Source organism: Podarcis cretensis (assembly GCF_951804945.1).
Source record: "Podarcis cretensis genome assembly, chromosome: 3".
NCBI lineage: Eukaryota > Metazoa > Chordata > Lepidosauria > Squamata > Lacertidae > Podarcis > Podarcis cretensis.
Window position 1 is genome coordinate 49,663,271 of NC_137172.1, and position 19,892 is coordinate 49,683,162.

At 41.6% G+C, this 19,892-nt stretch overlaps 1 protein-coding gene and 1 long non-coding RNA gene across 3 annotated transcripts; one reads left to right on the forward strand and one right to left on the reverse strand.

Moving 5' to 3' along the window:
* The first annotated feature begins 376 nt into the window (after positions 1–376).
* On the forward strand, positions 377–8,294 carry LOC307213275. Its single transcript, XR_013837461.1, has 3 exons — positions 377–478; positions 6,838–6,952; positions 8,175–8,294. It is a non-coding gene; the product is annotated as an uncharacterized lncRNA (long non-coding RNA).
* Positions 7,021–19,837, reverse strand: TAF5L (TATA-box binding protein associated factor 5 like). Of its 2 annotated transcripts, XM_079971058.1 has the most exons (6): positions 19,685–19,799; positions 18,156–18,263; positions 17,276–17,420; positions 13,997–14,101; positions 12,516–13,240; positions 7,021–8,976 (listed from the first exon to the last, which is right to left on the reverse strand). In XM_079971058.1, exons 3-6 carry the CDS (start codon positions 17,415–17,417, stop codon positions 8,176–8,178), a joined length of 1,773 nt encoding a protein of 590 aa, XP_079827184.1. In that variant the 5' UTR covers positions 17,418–17,420; positions 18,156–18,263; positions 19,685–19,799; the 3' UTR covers positions 7,021–8,175. The 2 variants fall into 2 exon arrangements, with proteins under 2 accessions (XP_079827184.1, XP_079827183.1); XM_079971057.1 differs by lacking the exon at positions 18,156–18,263 and having other exon boundaries at positions 19,685–19,837.
* Between the last annotated feature and the right edge of the window lie 55 nt (positions 19,838–19,892).

Here is a 19,892-nt window from a genome sequence, read left to right on the forward strand (position 1 = left end):
CCGCTGCTAGTCCAGCCTGTGCCGGGAGGACAGGGAGCCTCGCGGAGAAGCCCGCCTCCCGCGCCCCATGATCACCACGCTGATAACGAAAATGGGAAAACAACAACAACACACTATCACTCTGCCAGGTTTTCAGTTAAGGTTCCTGAAACACGCTAAGTGGCTCACCCCCCCCCCAAGCTTATTGGAACATGTGCAGGGTGCTGCTCTCCCCGGAACTACACTAAACCAGGTTTTGGACTTGTGGCTGCAAGCCTATGTACACTTGGGAGTGAGAGAGTCCAGGGAATAAAACTGATCTGACCTTTAATTTATTTTTTACACACACCTAATTTGAGGAGGAGGGGAGGGTTTATTGGTTTGTTCTTTTTTCTTCTTGTTTTTATTACGTATTTTGTGTTCCTATCTCTACTTTCCAGTGAAGCATACATGGGTTGTAAAAGCCAAGGAGTTTCCAGTCACTGTGTACAACTTCCAGGTAAGTCTGTGTCTAAGGTAAGGTTCCTTTTTAGGAATGTCCTGTCATTTTGGCTCAGATCTTCAACTCAGCCATATGGCTCACTGGGTGATGATCGCGGATCAACCACTACTACTAAGCCTACCCTACTTGGTGGGTTTGTTGTGAAAACACCAAGCAGGTGCATAAGTACCATGCTTATCCATGTATGCTGCCTTGAATTCCTTGCAGGAAAAGTGAGATATAAATGTGGTAAATAAAGTTACCTCTATTTGGTACAGTGGTACCTTGGTTCTCAAATGTAATCTGTTCCGGAAGACCATTCGAGTTCCAAAACATTCAAGAACTGAAAACTCAACGCGGAAGCCTCTGTTCAACTGAGAAAATTGAAAAACATGCAGCGGAAGCTGTTTGACTTCCAAGGCGAGTTCAAAAACAGAAGCATTTATTTCTGGGTTTTCGGCGTTTGGGTTACGAAACATTTGTCAGCAGAGACATTCAAGAACCGAGGTACCACTGTATGTAACTTGTTCAGTGTTCTGATTCCTGCAACCTAAGAACTGGCTGATTAATTCAGATCAATACAGAAGATTCATAGAATTGTAAAGTTGGAAGGGACCCTGAGGGCCTTGTAGTCCAACACTCTGCAAAGAAGGAATCTCAACTAAAGCATTGACAGCAGATGACCATCCAACCCCTACTTAAACACCTCCAAAGAAGGAGAGTATCACCTTCTGGGGGAGTCGGTTCCACTGTCAAACAGCTCTTACAGTCATAAAATTCTTCCTGATGTTTAGTCAGAATCTCCTTTCTTGTAACCTGAATCCATTGGTTCGGGTCCTAAACTCTAGAGCAGGAGAAAACAAGCTTGCTCCATCTTCCATGAGACAGCCCTTTAGATATTTGAAGATGGCTACTGTATCTCCTCTCAGTCTCTTCTTATCCAGGCCCTTATTCACTTCTTCCTCAGTTCAGTACTTAAGGCTGGCGAGTCACAGAAATTTAATTGCCATTTTGACAGTCCATTTTTATCCATGTTTATTGGGAAGCAAGGTATGCAGAAGATTGCAGCCCTCAGAGTACAAGAGCCTCCTGTCAAAGTATGAAATGGGCATCTGGGCCCACTTCTGAACCTAAAGCCTTGGGCAGGTTTCACCAACCTGGTCCCCTCCAGATGTTTTGGACTACAGTACAACTCCTCAGTTCTGGCCAGCCCCTAGGCAATTTAAAAGATGGAAATTGTAATTAAAGAGAAGCATACAGCAGGCTCAAGTTAACCTTCATGCCCTGCTTTTGTGAACTTTTCAGAAACATCTGTCTAGTTACTGTTAGAAACAGGATGCTAACTAAATGGCCGCTCTGTTCGAGACAGCTGGGCTGTCATATTTTGAAGATTTTATACAGCCTCTGTTTTAGGTTAGCCCCTCCTTTCTAAAACTCCCTGTCTTCTCTGATCTCTACCAGCAAGTTCCCAGAACGAACTTTTCTAAGGCTATGTCTTGGTGCTATTAGGATAAGAAAGGATTTCCAGTGTATAAACTGGGTTCATTGTAGAGAGGACAATAATTAATTTTCAAAGAGAAATAGAGAACCACAGAGCCTAACTTTATATAAAAATAAAAAAAGATTGCATTCCTTGCATGCACCATTATTTATTTCTGATAAATACTAGTGTTAAGCAGCATTGTCCTTTTTTGTGGGGGGAGGCAGAAGGCGTGATTATTTCAAAACACTGCAGCAAAGGTGCACTTCTAATCCTGCCTGTTTTCTTTGAATTTTATATATGTTCCTCTGTATGCCTGCACCACTCTCATTCCATGCATGGAAAATTCATTCAACTAGAATCAGGAAACAGAAATGCTCTTAGAGCCTTTACCCCTTGTTAGTGCATTTTTGTGTGTGCTCCCCCCTTTGGAAGAGTAAGATGCAGCCAACTGATAATTCAAATAAAGAAATCACAACCCTGTTGAAGCTGGAAATGGGAGGTCTTAATTCAAAGCATCTGGACAGGAAGGGACAAACAAAAAATCTGGCACATTTCCCTTTTCTTTCTGAAATATTGCCAATATCATAGTAATAAAGAGTAAGGCCTGTGGAAGAAAGCACTAGATTAGGCTCCACTGATTAAAAATCCCCCACTAGTCTATTATAATTGAGATATATCTTTGAATAGAATTTTAGCAGCTTTTCCCTTCTATGGTTTTAAGGATATTTTCTGGACTCCGTAAATTATTTCAATATGCTGTTTGTCTTCTGAGCATATATGGGGTTCCCTCCAAGGAGAACAGGTCTTTCAAAACCGAGGTCCTGCTGACATGCTCCTTTGTGAAGAGAATCATGTAGCAACAACCAGTCCTTTTCCCCCTAAAAATGTTTAGGGGTACTCTCATTTTGACTCAAGAAAATCACCATTTTATAGTTCAGATCAGGAAACATAAAAACAGTAAATGGACAAAAGTACAAAGATTCACAAAATGTTTAGGGGTATGCATACCCCTGCATCCCCCCAGAAAAAAATCACTGGCCACAGCCCATTTATGAAGCCCATCAGGGAGCTACTCAGTTGTGTCCATCATTTTTTAAAAGGGGTTTTAAAAAACACGTTATCCTGATAATTTGTTTTGCTGCATCAGCATTTATATGTGCCAACAAATCACTGTCTTCCATCTTAAGAGTAGTGCCAAAATTATGTTTGGACATAAGACATGTTCAAGCATGATGCCCCCATGCCAATAATAGCCAATGTGGGTAGAAATGAAGGAACTAGAGGTGTGCATGTCACAATATGCTTGGGGTCACCCGTGACAGAGTCTTGCATCCAAAGCAAACAAAGCAGGTATCTTCAACCTTTCCGGATCCACGACCCACTTTTAACCCATATATTTGTACAATGGTAGGGCTCCAGTTGCAATCCACCTTAGGTCAAGCTGCAACCCACTAATGTGTTCTGACCCACCAGATGAAGACCAGTGTCATAGAGGACATTCTCCTGAAGGTGAATGTATGCTTTGGGAAGCCAGGAAGATTGTTGTTATGGCCTGGCTTGGCTTTCGTATTATCAGTGGTAACAGCACATACTGTCATTCTGAAAGCACAGTTGCATAACTCAGTACGCAACATGCATAATAAATCAAGCCCTATAAAAGCACATTTGCAATTAACAGCTTGACTTTCTGTTTTGGGGTATGTGTTGCACCTTCTAATCAGGAAAACTAGATGGCAAAGACTTGGCAGTGGCTGTAAAATTATGGTTGGTTAACAACCCTACTTTCAGTCTACTGTAAGGACACCAACACCTCCCCAGCCCCCATATTGCAATTAAAAATTCTAGTGGTGTTTTTTTTTTAATATAAACTCTACAATAAATTAAAACAGATAATGCAAAGATGCATGACTTACATAGTATTGAATGGAGTTTGGTCCTAAGGCTTGGTTGTTGTAAATTGGTACGAAGGTAATAAAATTGTGCAACTGTCAACCTATGCCAGCTACAACAGCAGATTTTGCAAGGCGTTAACTTGTGTATGTATAAAGCATAGTATGTTATACAGTGGTATCTCGGGTTAAGTACTTAATTTGTTCCGGAGGCCCGTACTTAACCTGTAACTGTTCTAAACCTGAAGCACCAGTTTAGCTAATGGGGCCTCCTGCTGTCGCGGTGCCACCAGAGCATGATTTCTGTTCTCATCCTGAAGCAAAGTTCTTAACCTGAAGCACTATTTCTGGGTTAGCAGAGTCTGTAACCTGAAGCGTATGTAACCTGAAGCATATGTAACCCAAGGTACCACTGTACAGATTTAAGAACAGTTATAAAGCCCCTTAGCTTAGAATTGCTTTCTTCTTTTGTTTGAAAGTCTTAGGTAGACCACAGACTGTTCAGCACCTGAAAATGCCAGGTTTTCCCCTAATTGATCAACCAATACATTATTTTTTACATGTGATAACTGAAAGGGAAAAGAAATCAATTTCCTACCTACAAAGCCTATTGAAAAATGCTTACCTTGCTCCACAAATCTTCGCATGCAACCAAGGGATATGCATGTAGAACTCTATTCAAAACAGGTGATCAGCATGACGGGAAATCATAATTGGCATAGAGACTTGGCTTAAACATTTCTTATCAGTATAAATATGTTCAACCTCGACTACTGAAGAGTTTCTGTACCTGGAGGGCTATTAGTTGGTGAGTAAGCTGACAGCCATTCCTACTATGTGTGGCTTCTATCCAAAAACATTTTTTTAATTGCAGCTGAAGAGTGGTCTGGTGGGACAGACCCTGGCAGAGATTATTTATGCATTTAATGACACCATCACACAGGAGTTCCGTAATAGTACAGTTTTAGAGCTTGGCTCAGTACAAGCAATGTGACATCCAATACAATGGCAGCCATTTTATGTGCCTTTTAAAAAAAACATTAGCAACCCAGCTGCAACGGGGTCAAATTAGGCCCTAAATAGTTTGAGAATGTTTTCTCCAAGAAACAAACATGAAGCTCAATATCCAAAAAAGGTATATCTTGAATGTGACGAACATATAATATTTGTGTGTGAGAGAGAGGTGGGTGGGGAAGGAAATACAGTATTTTTCCGTGTATTTTTCCATGTATAAGACGACCCCTATTTTTTGAGCCCAAAATTAAGAAATAAATATTTTAAACATTCTGTGTATAAGACGACCCCCAATTTTAAACTTAAAAAAATTGGGGGTAAATATAGTCTTATACATGGAAAAATACAGTACTTTATCATTATGTCGATACAAGATTGACTACCCAGAGAGACAATGCCCCTGTGGCTCAGGACAAATAGAAATGGTAGAGCAGGCATAGGCAACCTTGGTCCTCCAGATGTTTTGGGACTACAACTCCCATGACCCCTAGTTAACAGGACCAGTGGTCAGGGATGATGGGAATTGTAGTCTCAAACCATCTGGAGGGCCGAGTTTGCCTATGCCTGTGGTAGAGCATGTCCTTCTCCAGTGCCTGCATTACGGAGACATTCATATTAGCCTGATTTCCCCACTACTTCGTAAGTACCCAAGGGCACACAGGGCAGTTCTATACCTCCCTGCTGCTCTCAGATACCCATCTTGCTACAACATACGATGTTGCACAGCAGCACTCAAAATTTGTCGGATGACCTGTGCCACAAACCAGATTTAATGAACATATAGTGCTCTGTAGATTGATTGTCTTTTATATATCAACCTTTTATGCTCCTCCACACCCACCCAATGCTCCTATTCCTTCTTTTAGACTCTTTTAAATTCTTATAGCTTTTTATATTTACCTTCTGTTTTAATACCTTTTAGCTTTCCAAAACACTTTTCAGATTTTAAATGACTGTATTCCACTCTTTTATGCTGGTCTATGACCGCATTAAAGATTTGTATTGTTCTGAAAATATTTTAACATAATTTGGAAATGCCACAAACGGTAGTCTAACTTTCCAGAGCAGATTTACAGCGGGTTGTAGGGATATGATGAGGGAGGGCATTGCTGAAGATGGCCTCCCTCCCCTTTCTGTTGACAGAAGCCTGCTGTTAGAGGAGCAGCAGTTGGATACAACCTAGTAACTTTTGCATTATCCCTTCTATTAGAAGTTAGGAATAATGTGATGCAATTTATATTGTTTCTTTTCTTAAAGCCAGCAACCAAAGAAATTATTTTTAAAACGTTAGTAGTAGTAGCGGCTTGCAAGATTTGAACCGGCTTGCTTCTCAGTGCCAAACAGGAAAGCAAATACCAACATACTGCTAACCAACCTTACTGTTAAGAGCTGGGCAATCTGCTATGGTTGAGACCTGGGTTCTTCTTATCCCTGCTATGGCACTCTGACCTCCATGTGCCACGAAAAGGAAGACTGCTCCCCATACCAAGTGGGGTGGGTGTGCCTGGAAATAGAGGGGCCACAGCTTGGATTAGGCCTGTGTGTTTGCCCACCACCAAGTTAAAAGGTTGTGTTTTATCAGGTTTCCACTTCTGGTTTCCCCCCACATTTTAACAGTAAGTATTTTTTCCCCACTGTGGTACTGCAATTTTAAATTCTTGTAAACTGCCCTGAGTAGGGCATAGGCACTAGAAAGGTGGTACATAAATGTTTATATAAGAAAATACAGTAAATGCAGACCACTTGATCAAAATTTGATTTAGAACAGAAACACTCTGGGCTGTTTATGTAAGAAAATACATTAAATGTAGACCATTTGATCAAAATTTGATTTTGAACACTCTAGGCTGAAATTTTAACTCAAGTACCTATTTTTTTGGTGTCCACTGAGAACTTGGTTTTAACATTCTAAGAAAGGGGACTGAATGTCTGGCTCTAACACATTCATGTGTTAAGAGTACCACTTACCTGCTATTTAAATTATGCTTGAGCCCGTAGACAGGCACTGCTTCTGTAAAAACTCAGGGGACTGAGAACATCTGTATCATGCACCTGCAGGACAGCTCACCTGCCTGGCTCATGCAGCAGACAGCTGCAACCCGCAAGGTAAAAACTTTTTATCTGTTTATGGAGGTCTAAAGCCCATTCAATTCCACGCAGAGATAATAAACCTCTTTAAACTAAATGCTTTAATAGAAAAAAACAAAAATACAAAATCTCTTTCCGGAAAGCAGAAATATTCAGTCTTCTTAGAATGACAAAATTTAAGAGTATGCTTTCTCCAACCCCAGGTTTTGCATGCTCACACACTTGTATGAAAACTTCATGAAACAACTTAATAGTTCAGTAATCAGTGGAAAACATTGGAAGTTGGCAAAGCTGCATCTTCTCACGATTAATAATTTAGTAATACTATTTTTTTCACATCGTCTGCACACCTTTGCCCATATTTATCTGCAGAAAGTATTTTTGGTGAGGTGAGATGTGTCCCTTTCTATTAGGAGTCCAAACATGCTACTATAAAGTCAGCCATATTTTGCTAGTTCTTTTCGGAAGGCAAGCTAGTAGTTATCACCCCAGCCATCTAGTATTGTGAATCACCATCACAGTACAACCACATTTGGGGGGGAAACCCACAAATTTCTGCTGAAGAAAGAGCTAAAAACATTATATCTAATGGAAGATACCAAATCCAAATTGCATCTTTTTGCAGCCACTGTCACATTCAAATCACGTTTTTATAATTCAACGATAAAAATAAAAATACTATGCCTTTTATATTAGCAAGCTGGAAACCTGCCTCAATGTTATTTTAAACATTATTGTAATGTTACTTATGTTTGGGAGCAACCCTATAACAAAATACATTTTTCTTTCCAAGATGATGGCAAAGATTCTTGTGCCACAGAAACTTCGGTGGGTAAGTAGATGGAGCTGAATAGCTAAAAGACAGACATACAAACTCCCGGTAACAGTTAAGCAGGACATGCCCATTAATTGCAAAACATTCAAGTCAATGATCTGAGTTGCTTGGACTGAGTTTTGGCTATCCCTTCAGAAAAATATTATGTGTAGTTGGTTCCCACCCACCCCCAATAGCTTCCTGCCCTTGCAGTGAAGTTCTCATGTTGTTCTCCCTTTCCTATCTTTTTTTTTTGCAACAATACAAGACATCTTCAAGTACAGTATTTCCATCATTCTGGACATGTCCACCAATGGGAAAGAAAACATTTTTTTTTCACAGTCAATTATATATAATCTTAGTTTATAATAGACTCTGGATTTCAACAACACACCCATTTTTTTTTGTTTTTCTTTTTTAAAAAAGGTTAATGTTCCTGATTCTCTTGTGCAATTCCAGTCACTAAAAGGAGGTTACAGGCCATGAACTGTACACTCAGTACATTATTTATCTGTCCAGTATATACACCAACCAGTTCACTGGAAGAACCATCGATGGGAGCATTGCAGTAAGTGTTTCGAATATCCCAAACCCGAACAGAATTATCCATTGATGCAGAAGCAATCAAGCTACTGTCCGGACTGAAAGTAAGGCTGGTGATATTATCTGTGTGCCCTCTTAGTTCTTTGTAAAGCGTGCCAGATGCCAGGTCCCACAACTTTAACCGTTGGTCTTCACCTGCTGAAGCCAAATACTTACCATTTGGAGAAAACGCAAGCGACAACACAGGGCCCCGGTGACCTGTAAACAGGCGCACTGTGTTTCCTTGCTGTGTGCTCCAGAGACGCACTGTTTTATCTGTGGATCCTGTTGCCAAGTAGTTAGAATTGGGGTGAAACTTAATGCAGTCCACGTCTGCCAAATGGCCTGCATATATCCTCAGTGGGTACGTCCGATCAAATGACCAGAGTCTTCCTGTGCGGTCATGGGAGCCGCTGGCAAAGTACAAGCTACAAGGACTAATGTCCAGATCCCACACAGGGTAGGCGTGCCCTTGGTACAATACAGTGTTTGTGAAACATCCAAGGTCCCAGTATCGGATGGATGTGTCTTCGGAACATGACAGCAGTCCTGAACTGTCCGACAGAAACCTTGTGCTATACACTGGTCCACAGTGCCCTCTTAATATCTTCATTTCTGTTCCCACGTTATTATCATCATCTTCACCCTGCAAGGAGGAATAAAGTAGTCAAGTCTGTCCATCTGTCCAGAGGACATATTGGTGAACATTTGAGATCTACACTCAAAAGCAGCAATAAGAACATACAAGTCAACGGAGGGAAAATTTCTGGGACCCCCAAGGCTTCACCAGCTTTAAGGGCAGCAGCAAACTATAGAATAGGAAACAAATTGGAATTGCAATATTTAGATGTTTAGGACTACCTATTTACCCAAGACGGTAAATATTCTATTGCAAGTAATGAAGGGCAAGCTTACTGCAAGATGGTATAGACGGCAAAAGATACCAGTTAAAATTAACAGCAGTGCAAATCAGTGCCACTAAAATTGGTGGATTGTAGACTGGTGCCACTCTGTGAACCATTGGCTGCTGGTCCCTGCCAACTCTGCCATGACCCACCACCATCATCTTAGTAGTTGCTTTTATAACAAAACTAACAAAAGTGGCAAATTTTCTGGAACTGCTCTACACAGTTCCCAGTCTGCAGAAAAGAAGGAACAGGACCAGATAAGACCCAATTAATATTTTAATGGACAATGGAAGGCTTGCAGTCCTGCTTATTATACAAGCAGTCTAGGATCTGAAACCTCCCTTTAGGTATTAATGGGGTCCCCAACCCCATGAACAACTGCAGAAGCACCTAAAATCAGTGGTTATAGTAGTTTTACCACCAGCGCTGTTGCTCTAAAAATGTTTTTAAAACTTTTCTAAGAGACATCTCAGATTGCTGCAGCCTTCTTACTCCATCCACAAAAGCTGCAGCTGGTATTCACTGAGAACTGTGTACAAAAAGCAGTAAGCAACTAATATTCTGCTTCTGGATTAGATTAGCAGCTGGATGAATAGGCATTAAATTACATTCAGAATGGCAATAGGTTTGAGTCCCATATCTTTGCCAGTAGATTCAGGCTGGAAATACTATAGCAGAAAAATGTTATTTACTTAATGTTTCTGCAGTTTCATCTTTTCAGAATAAGATTTGTAAGTAGTGCAAGCACCAGCTAACCAAAGCTTTGCAGCAGTCAGGGTGAAATAAAATATCCCTTTACTTTCAGTGATTTTTCAAAACAGCAGATACTGTACAACTGGTGGAAAAACTACATATCACCGAACAGTGCAACTGTCTTCTATAGTTACTGTGGCTCAGTTATTTTTCTTAGCTTCAGAGTTAATGGTTTAAATTTATAATACTATTGTTAGTTATTTTATAGTGCTGTATCATTTAAAAATTAGAAAGGTGCAAGATGATAAGAAGAAGAGTTTGGATTTGATATCCCGCTTTATCACTACCCGAAGGAGTCTCAAAGCGGCTAACATTCTCCTTTCCCTTCCTCCCCTACAACAAACACTCTGTGAGGTGAGTGAGGCTTAGAGACTTCAGAGAAGTGTGACTGGCCCAAGGTCACCCAGCAGCTGCATGTGGAGGAGCGGAGACGCGAACCCGGTTCCCCAGATTACGAGTCTACCGCTCTTAACCACTACACTACACTATGGTAAAGTCTTAACTTGACTGCAGGCACTGCATTCTAATTATAATTTTAGAAATGTACTCCTTACTGATCAAAAGGAAAAACACCCCCCCTCTCTCTCTCTCTCTCTCTCTCTCTCTCTCTCACACACACACACACACAAAATCCCTATGCAAACTAGGTTGCAAAAACAACTTTTCTGAGTGCAAACAACTGTGCAGAAACACATCACAGCGACCTGGAAGTGGCCAGAAGAGAGGATGGAGTGGGGTGTAGCGGACTTATGCGTGCTCCGCTATTGCACATGATGACTTGGAATGCAATCCCTGTGCTAACTGGGGGTTGCCTGTACTGTACTACAGAATATGAACATGTCATTATACCAACTGGAAGCCCAGTAGCATATAATATTTGGAGGGTTTCTCAGGGGCCACAGAATCATATAGATTTTTGACTCCAGCAGTGGACTGGGGGACCTACTCTTGGAGAGAGAAATCTAACTGAACAAGCCTCCTACCTCTGCTTGCATTAAGCGCCCCCCCCCCGTTTTTTATGTTGAAACAGCACACAGACATGCTGGTAGAAGATGTGAACCTATAGCCACCCAGAGCGGATGAGGAAACCCAGTCAGATGGGTGGGGTATAAATAATTTATTATTATTATTATTATTATTATTATTATTATTATTATTATTATTATTATTATTGGATCGAAAGCCCTTCCATTCTGCTAACATGTTCCAAGAAGGGAGGAAAATTGGGGGTTGTACCCAAAGCTAGTCATCCTCAGAGCAGAACCACTGAAATTAATGGACACTGCCAACATAGGTCTATTAACTGCAATGCATCTACAGTGGTGCCTCGCAAGACGAAATTAATCCGTTCCGTGAGGCTCTTCGTATAGCGTTTTTTTCGTCTTGCGAAGCAAGCCCATTGACAGCTTAGCGGATTAGCGCTATTAGCGGTTTAGCGGCTTATCAGCGGATCAGGCGGATCAGCTGATAAGCGGCTTAGGGTTTAGGAAAAGGGGGGGGGAAAGGGAAAAAAACCCCGCAGGAACTCGCAAGACATTTTCGTCTTGCGAAGCAAGCCCATAGGGAAATTTGTTTTGCGAAGCGCCTCCAAAACGGAAAACCCTTTCATCTAGCGGGTTTTCCGTCTTGCGAGGCATTCGTCTTGCAGGGCACCACTGTACAGTGAGTAGAATTTACTTGCCCTTTGTCCATGCAGTGGTCTCCTCCAAACTATGGCTGTCCCACACTTTCCCCTTCCATAGATTTGTAGCTTTGAAAATCCAAATGCTACATCAATTGCACAGCGAATCTCTGGCTTTAGGGAGGAGAAACTGTAGGACAGCAGCAGTTGGAGAAAACGGTAATTACAGCATACACAAGGGGTTCACAATCTGCATTAAGCCAAGGTATCGAGTGGGCCACAGTTCACATTCCTCTGCCTGGGAGCAATGGGAGAGAACTGTTTTTAAAAAAACAACAACAACAAATGGCTATAGAAAGACAAAGGTAAAAAGCCGGGCCACTCCACCTTTTGACCTGCTGGCAGGAAACAGAAAAATGTGGTTTATCCCTGCCCTATCACTTACAGCATCCATTAGCTATCATTAGAGGCCTATATGCACTTACATACAGTTTTCTCCTTGCCTCATGCAGTTTGAACCCCATGATTACACACCTTGGAAGTCAGGGTGCATTAAGGATGAAGCAGCTGTCCATAGGAAGGTCCTGAAATTCCTAGCAAAGCTGTAAATACGTGTTCATTCTAATGGTAAGAAGCAACGAAGAGCTGATCTGTTACATTGCAACCAGCACAACAAAGAATAGCGACTAACCCACCCTTGCCTGAATCTTTACCCAGCAAAAGTTGTTGCTCCTTATCACTTTCACCTAGCAGTTACAGCTGATGGGCAGAAGGAGGTGGTGTTTTTTTTCCCCTGGCTGGAGGCTACAGCAAGCTTTGAGGATCCCTCATGTAAAAAAATCATTGTAATAAGAACATAAACCAACTCCACCCAAACATATACTGATAGCAAGATACTCTGACCTCCTCATCCAAGATATCACAAGCCAGGTGGATTCGGGAGACGTCTACCAGATGGGGCTCAGATTTCAGCTTCTTGGACCGCAAGCTCCACAGCTTTACACAGGAATTGTCAAAGCCGGCTGCAAGCAGCTTGCTATCTGGCGAGATCTCTGCAGTGTTCAGCAACTGTTCAGTGTTATAGAACGCATAGAAACATATGGTGGTGAGCGAGGGCGGTCCATCTTTGACTCTTTTAATGCTATCCTGCAGGATGTCCAAGGCTGCCTCGTTTTGCAGGATGGAAGCAGGCATGTCGGTGGGCTCCAGGCCATTGCTCTCACTGCGTGAAGAGCCACCACTACCATACAGCTGGTAGTCCATCCTCTTGGCTGGCTGCACATCTAAGTGAATGTGCAAGGAGAGGACTTTGCAAAGAGCATTGTTGTCATCACTCTGGAGGTAGCGAAGGAGGAAGTTGTAGCTGTCTTCTTGAAGGCGGATGACGTATTTGTTGTCTAGAAATGCCCGGAGCTGGAAGTTGGATAGGATGTCTTGCATGGTTAGTGTGGTCTGTAGCTGCTCAATGATCTCTTTTTGGCTGGCATTCTGCAAGAACATCCCATGAAAGCGACTATAGAAGCTGTCCACTGTGCTCTTTAGGCCATTTTGGACCATGTTAAGATGGAGGTAGACAAAGAGGGGATACAGAAGAGGCATCACTTCATGGCTGTGCTGGGAATCTGAATCTAAACATACACACACAGAGAGAGAGAGGGTTCACTTTCTCAGCAGATATTTTTATGAAAGCAAGATAAAACATTCTAAAGGCACTTGTGGCTTCTCTTTCTGTGTTTTAAAAATGCACATCACATGCCATTCAGTGCAATTTTCACCTCATCAAAGGATATCCAGCTGCTCTGAAAATCCTAAAAACCCGCATTTGTTTTGCTAAGCCACACTTCATTTTTAATTAGGCATGGGGCTCTCCATCAAAGAAGAGTTTTAGAATGCAACTAGCCCATTTCTGTTAATGCATCATTTAGGAACACACACATTTAGGGACATGGTGTTGACCTGGGATTGGAGGAAAACACAGAAACTAGAAGTTTGGGAAGTACCATAACATGCTATGCTCTCTCTTCTTCTTTTTTTTGTACTGGTTTGCTTGTTTTCTGCTTTTTGGCCAAAGTGAATCCCAACGGTAATTTCAAGAGTGCATCTGAATATATTATTCCACGTCATATGCAAAACTACCATACCCCATTCGCCCACCTTCCTGGAACCATTTTCTGACTCTATTCAGGAATAACCATCAGGGCCAGCATAACCCATTCATGAGAGTGAACTTGAGGCACTGTGTTTACAAAATGGGAGCCTCTCTCCCATTGTTACATGCACCAAGGATGCAGAATTTGTAGCTTCACAACTGATGACGCAAAAGCCATTTGAAAACACCCAGTGAGGGTCAGGGGAGATATGGCACATATGTTTATGAAACTCACCTGTAAGAAAGTTGCGTAATCGCCCAAACTGTACTTCATATTGTTGTGGCTCTGCTAGGCAGGGTGCAGCAGAGATAATGTTGGCACTACCTGATTCAGACTGAACTAAGGGAACAAACAAAAGTTTTTAAAAATAGTTTTTATAAAGCACTGGAAGCTGCAACACAACACACCCTTGTTCTTACATTGAAACACACAATTGACAGATAAGTTTTTTAAAAGTGCCAAATCACCAACATCATTAGAGCAAACAAAATGTTTGTGCTAGATGATCAAAAGTAATCCTACACTTGCTGCACATATATTAACTTTTACATTCAAGACAAGATTTGTGAAGTCACTGAAGCAGTCTAGTACTGCTTGCCTCCCTCTCTCCCATAGACATCTTGATGGCCAGTGTGAGAACAGAATGCTGGACTAGATGGGTTATTGGTTTTATCGAGCAGGCTTTTATTATGTTAAGCATTATTCCTCCATCAGTAAATGATGGAGATGAACCACTTGTTCTTCTCAATACCACAAGCAATAGGGCTACAGCTGCTCAAATATTTTATGCTTGTGACAAAGGCATTTCTAGACAAATATCTTCCCTTTTAAATCACGCATGGGAAATGGGGATACAAGTGAATGTGTTGCCATTCTACTTGCATTTTGCTGTGACAGGAGTGAATTCATTACCTGTAGGTGAAATCACAAACCAATGCCACAGAGATTTCGTATCACCTGACATCACTTCAAAAAACACTTTATTTCAGACTTTGTTCACTTGTAAGTCCAGCGAAGAGAAGGTTTTTGATTATGGAAAAATCAAACATACAAAGCCACTGACTGGCATGAATCAGACCTTCCTACTCTTAAAAAAATAAATAAATCCAGCACAGAATACTTCTCATAATTGTGATGTTTTCCCCACACTTGCACCTTTTTTCAGTGTATTCAAGTTCTCAGCAATCGTAGACCAGCACCACCACAAGTCACTGAAGCTTTAGAGGTCTGGAGTGGTTATTGATTTCACTGTTAAGTCATAAGCATTCTAGGGATCTAAAGGATTCTGAAGCGAACTTTTGAGGCAAAGCTACTTAAAAGTTGGCAAGAATGGAAAAGACTCAAAGCATATTACCAGTGAGCCTGCTACAAGTAACTTGGTACTACATTTTAGAATCTGAGAATTTTATTCATTAAATCAGTTAGTATTTTTACAATTCGCATCAATATAGCCAACATTTTGCATGGCCTGACAGAATTTACCTTGTAAGTAAAATAATAAATGAGATTTAAAAGACTGTCTTAGTTTTAAAAACTCATTCTTTCATGAGTTAAAACAGAGAGAGACAGCCCCTCCTCCTAGAGGTAAATACAGTGGTACCTCTAGATAGTGTGTGTATTTTTCAGGATGTGAACGCAGCAAACCCGGAAGTATTTTTCCGGGTTTCGCCATGGGCGCATGTGCAGAAGCGCTCTACGCGCCATGCACACGCACAGAAGTGACACCCCCGGTTGTGAATTCCTCTGGATGCGGCTGGACCTGCGGAACGGATCCCATTCGCAACTGGAGGTACCACTGTATTCAATAATTTGCTAGAAACAAGGTAATAAGTAACTTTGTCCATGTGATCAGAATTATCCAACTGTCCACGTACTTCTCTTTTAGCTGAAGTTAGGTCTTTTGCTTCTATATCACCCACATTCCTTTTTCATCTATCCCTTTAATTCCCCTCATGAATACAAAAATTCAGTGGAGGAGAACATGGGGCCTTCCACATGCTACTGAACTACAACCCCCATGATCCCTGATGTTGGGACATACTGTATTGGCTAGGGCTGATGGGAGCTGGAATCCCATTTGGAGGGTCACAGGCTCCTCACCCCTGCATTAATGCTTCTGTATTTGTTACAGTTTTGGCCTAAGACCTGGAAAACAAATGCAAATAAAGTGCATCAAAAGCTGGTTCTGGAACTTAACCATAGAACATGATTTGGTGCAAGAAGGTAGCATTCATATAGCTCCCACTCTTTGCCACAATTCTGTAATATTTAGGTGAATATAGGCCTATTAATGAAGCAATCTTTGTGTGTGTGTGTTAAACAAGAAACAATTGTCCTTATTTGACCCTCTGATTTGTACCAAATCCTCAAATTGCTTCAAGAAAAACAGTTTTTGCGATTTATTTCTCAAGATGCAAAGGAAACAAATAAAGTAAATGGGTTTTCTGGATGAACACATATGCTAATAGTGATTCCAAAGGCACATGCCCAAGCCTCATGTGATGTAGAGGCAGCTGGTTGGGCATTTCTTTCATGGAAACATAATACACAGTTCAGCATAACTCCCAAGGAGGAAGCAGTATGAGAACCTACTTCTATAGAATGTCAGAATCCTGAATTACCAGACCAACAGTGCAATCATATGCTGGTCTGCTCAGAAGTTCTATGGAACATGGTTATAGAATTGCAGCCTTAGCGCTTTAATGCTACATTCTGTGTGGGCAATTGTGCTTTGAGGTATTAGGTACTTCTAAAGTTATTTGTATTAAATATAAATTCTAAACAGTTCAGTTATGTCTCTGTGGGTCTCCCCTGAATTGATTAACTTTAACTGGGCTTTCAATTAGTCGAAAAACCCCGCTAAAAATAACACATTGCTCTGATGCTTATTGTAAAACATCTAGAACCACAAAAAAGTGTCAGGGCTGTAGAGTTCTATATATAAAAGTTGAATTCATTATTTAGCAGTTATAGTTCTCGTCTTGGCAGAGATGAGCTAGAGAATGTCTAAATCATTTAGCTTCATCTCAGTGAAAAGGCCGTTCTCCTTAAAAACCCCAAATTTACTTATTTTAACATAATTTGTCTGTTAAAAACATTTCCCAAACATATTTGGCAGCCAAATCATTTCAAAATATTTGGAAAAGGCAGCATTCCTGCTGTACATTTCTTTTTGATTTGTCTTATTTGGTAAATTGCCAATCACCTCCTTGCTTGCTTATTTATTTGCTTCCCAGCCTTTGGACACAAGTGGGTGTTACAGTATCATGAAGCCATTCATGCTTCAGTCTGTCCCCAATTGATTGCTTAGAAGTTTCACTCTTTAGTAACTAGAGATTTGCACTTTACTATAAACCACAAGTAGCCAGCAGGGTGCCTGACCAATGTTGTTGGACTACAGCTCTGCCAACAAGGACAAATTTTAAGGATGATAGGTTTGTAATCCAATAATATCTCGAGGTCACCATGTTGGCGACACCTGCAATAAACTCATTAAGAAACTTTAGTTGGTACCTGTTAGATTAGCTGCCATTTCCTCTGCAGTCTGGCATAAGCGAAGCCCTTGTTTCAGAGGACCTTCCGAGTCTACATACTGCCTGCGTTTGAGGTAGCAGGAAGCTGCCATCTGAATCTGTTCTGTGCGTACACGTTTCATGACCTCCAAAAGAAAAGGAAGCACATTTCTTAAAACATGATTGTTGAATGAGAAACCTGTGGGAAACTGACACTCATTACGCATTCCAAAAGCTGATACAGTAGAAAATGCACACCTTACTTATTCAATGAAATATCAGCTTATCACTCAGATCATAAAGCATCAAAGCACAGAAGTTTGCAAGGACTGAGGTTCTTGTAGGACTGCAGAGGTTTAGGTGAAAATGGTGCATATTTCACTAGTGACAACTTCAGGGTTCTAATGGCTGCTGTTCTCCTTCACTTTTTCTATTTTTATTCCCAAGCACAACAGGAGTGTTTTTAAATATTTTACACTTAAGCCCACTGGAGAGGCACTACGCTATCCTGCAAAGAACCCTATGAGTGATTAGTGTACTGCAGTTAATAATCAAATGTGATTTTATAAAAGTCTACTCTTAACTCTTAATACTATTTTCTCTGTCAAACATATGAAAAAAATCAAAAATTAGTTTCAGTTTTGTTTCACTTTTACTAGTTAGCTGTCAAAGGTCCGCTTGCTTAAAGGTTTCTATTTCCAGATCATTATTTTATTTGACACTCTGCCCCACCTTTATACCTAATAGTGCATAGTGCATTCCTATTGAATGGAATATTAGTGTAGAACCTTAACTTTTGCCTCAAGCATGGTAGAAAGGCACAGAGTAAAAGTCAAAAAAGTGTATAAGTGAAATAGAAAAGCATTCTGGGTGTTTGTTACCTGCTAAAATCTCTGCTCACTCACAGTGATTTATTACATGCATATCTTGCATTTTCTTTAGGAAGATCAAGGCAGCATCCCATCGAAGCACAACAGACCCAAACCTGCCTAATTTCAGAAAGGCATCTGAATTACATATGTACATTTGGACCATGGTTCTAATATAAAAGAGGAAAACACAGAAATGCTAAGGGTTTGTTAGCCCCATTGGGAGCAAATCTGATTTCAAGTAATAGCTCGTAAAATATTGTTGAACAAAGCTGAAGTTCCAGTGAAATAACTTACTGTAGAACTCGTCTTTTTTTCTTTTTTTTTACTACTACTAGTTGACCTTCCTAATGTATTTTAAAAGCATCACCAATATGAGGTTCCTTGAAGCTTTTTATGCAAAATCAATTAAGGTAGTAGCATCTGCAGAGTTCTGATGTTCACTTTGGTTCCACACAAATGATTAACTACTCTACAAACTGTATTACTTATGGGGGGACAGGGGAGAAGAAACCCCATGATAGGTATAATTATGCCTTCAACACTCCCCTACAAAGGCAAAAGAGATTTTAGGCTGAATTTGCAATAATTAAGAAAATACAGTCTGTTCCCTTTGAGGATTTGAAAAATACATGCAATTTTGGAAATGTAAAACAAAAATCTTTGTCCACCAAAGTGTGTATATGCAACCAAGTGAGTTATAATTCTCCAATTACTACCAGAGACAAGTCATCAATGAGTGACATTCTCCTTCAGAGATATGGTATAATACCAGCTGTATTTTTAAAATGATGTTTCAATTGTGCACTTTCAAAGGTGGCACAACATTTGCCCATACAGTATACCATAGTTGCTATAACCACTGCCGATAATTGCTGTAGTACATAGCTATTTCATTTGTAAACTCTGCATGGAAAGGCTGGATATATCTTGCTTATCCAGCCTGGTGAAAAATTCTGGAGAACTTGAAAGCTTGTAACATTTGGCATTTCTTTTTCTTTTTTTAAATTCTCATGGACCAAACTACCTTGTGTATTAGCCTGTATAGCACTGATATCCAATCGATGCCACAACGGTGAAGCAAACTAAAACTATTCAGAGTAACTCAATGCAGGACGCCTCACTCTAAAACGGACCCACGCGTTTCAAGAACTCGAAGTCCCCCTTCGCTCCAAACTTTACCCCATCCAGGCTGCATTCGGCCCCAACCTCGCTCTTCCCATTTCTGCCGGGGGGGGGGGAGAAGGGAGGCGAATGGGAAGCTGTGGAGGAAGGATGCACCGAGGCAGATGGAGCCTAAGCAGGTCTTCCTGCCGGCAGCTGTATGGGAAAGGCAGAAGCGGCGTGGGGATGGGGGGTGGAGAGGAGAGAAGACGCCGCCGCCGCCGCCGCCTCCACCCAGGGAGGGCCCTTCCGCGCGCCACACTTGGCGTAGCCCGTCCTGCCGCTCCACCCGCCCGGGAAAAGGAGCCGCCGCTGTTTGTTGCTGCATGCCGGGGAAGTGGGGCCGGTGGGGGGGGGGGTTAGAAAGAAGCACTCACTGAAGCATCGCAGGCAGAGGAAGAGAGAGAGAGGCGCTGCGTATGCGCGCGCGCGTGCCTGTGCGTTTGAGCGACTCCCAGTGCAGGCACGAGACGGAATTCCTGGGCTCGCGCCGTCAGTCACTTGCTGCCAGTGGCGCGAGACGCCGCCGCCGCCGCCGCCGCTCGTGCGGACCCCGGCGCGCGCGCCTGCAGCACCTCCTCGCTG

Coding starts and splice junctions, on each gene's coding strand:
- TAF5L (XM_079971057.1), bottom strand. CDS start 17,417: ATGAAACGTGTACGCACAGAACAGATTCAGATGGCAGCTTCCTGCTAC. Junction 14,102..17,275: donor AATGGCAGCTAATCTAACAG/GTACCAACTAAA, acceptor TTGTTCCCTTAG/TTCAGTCTGAATCAGGTAGT. Junction 13,241..13,996: donor ATTACGCAACTTTCTTACAG/GTGAGTTTCATA, acceptor GTGTATGTTTAG/ATTCAGATTCCCAGCACAGC.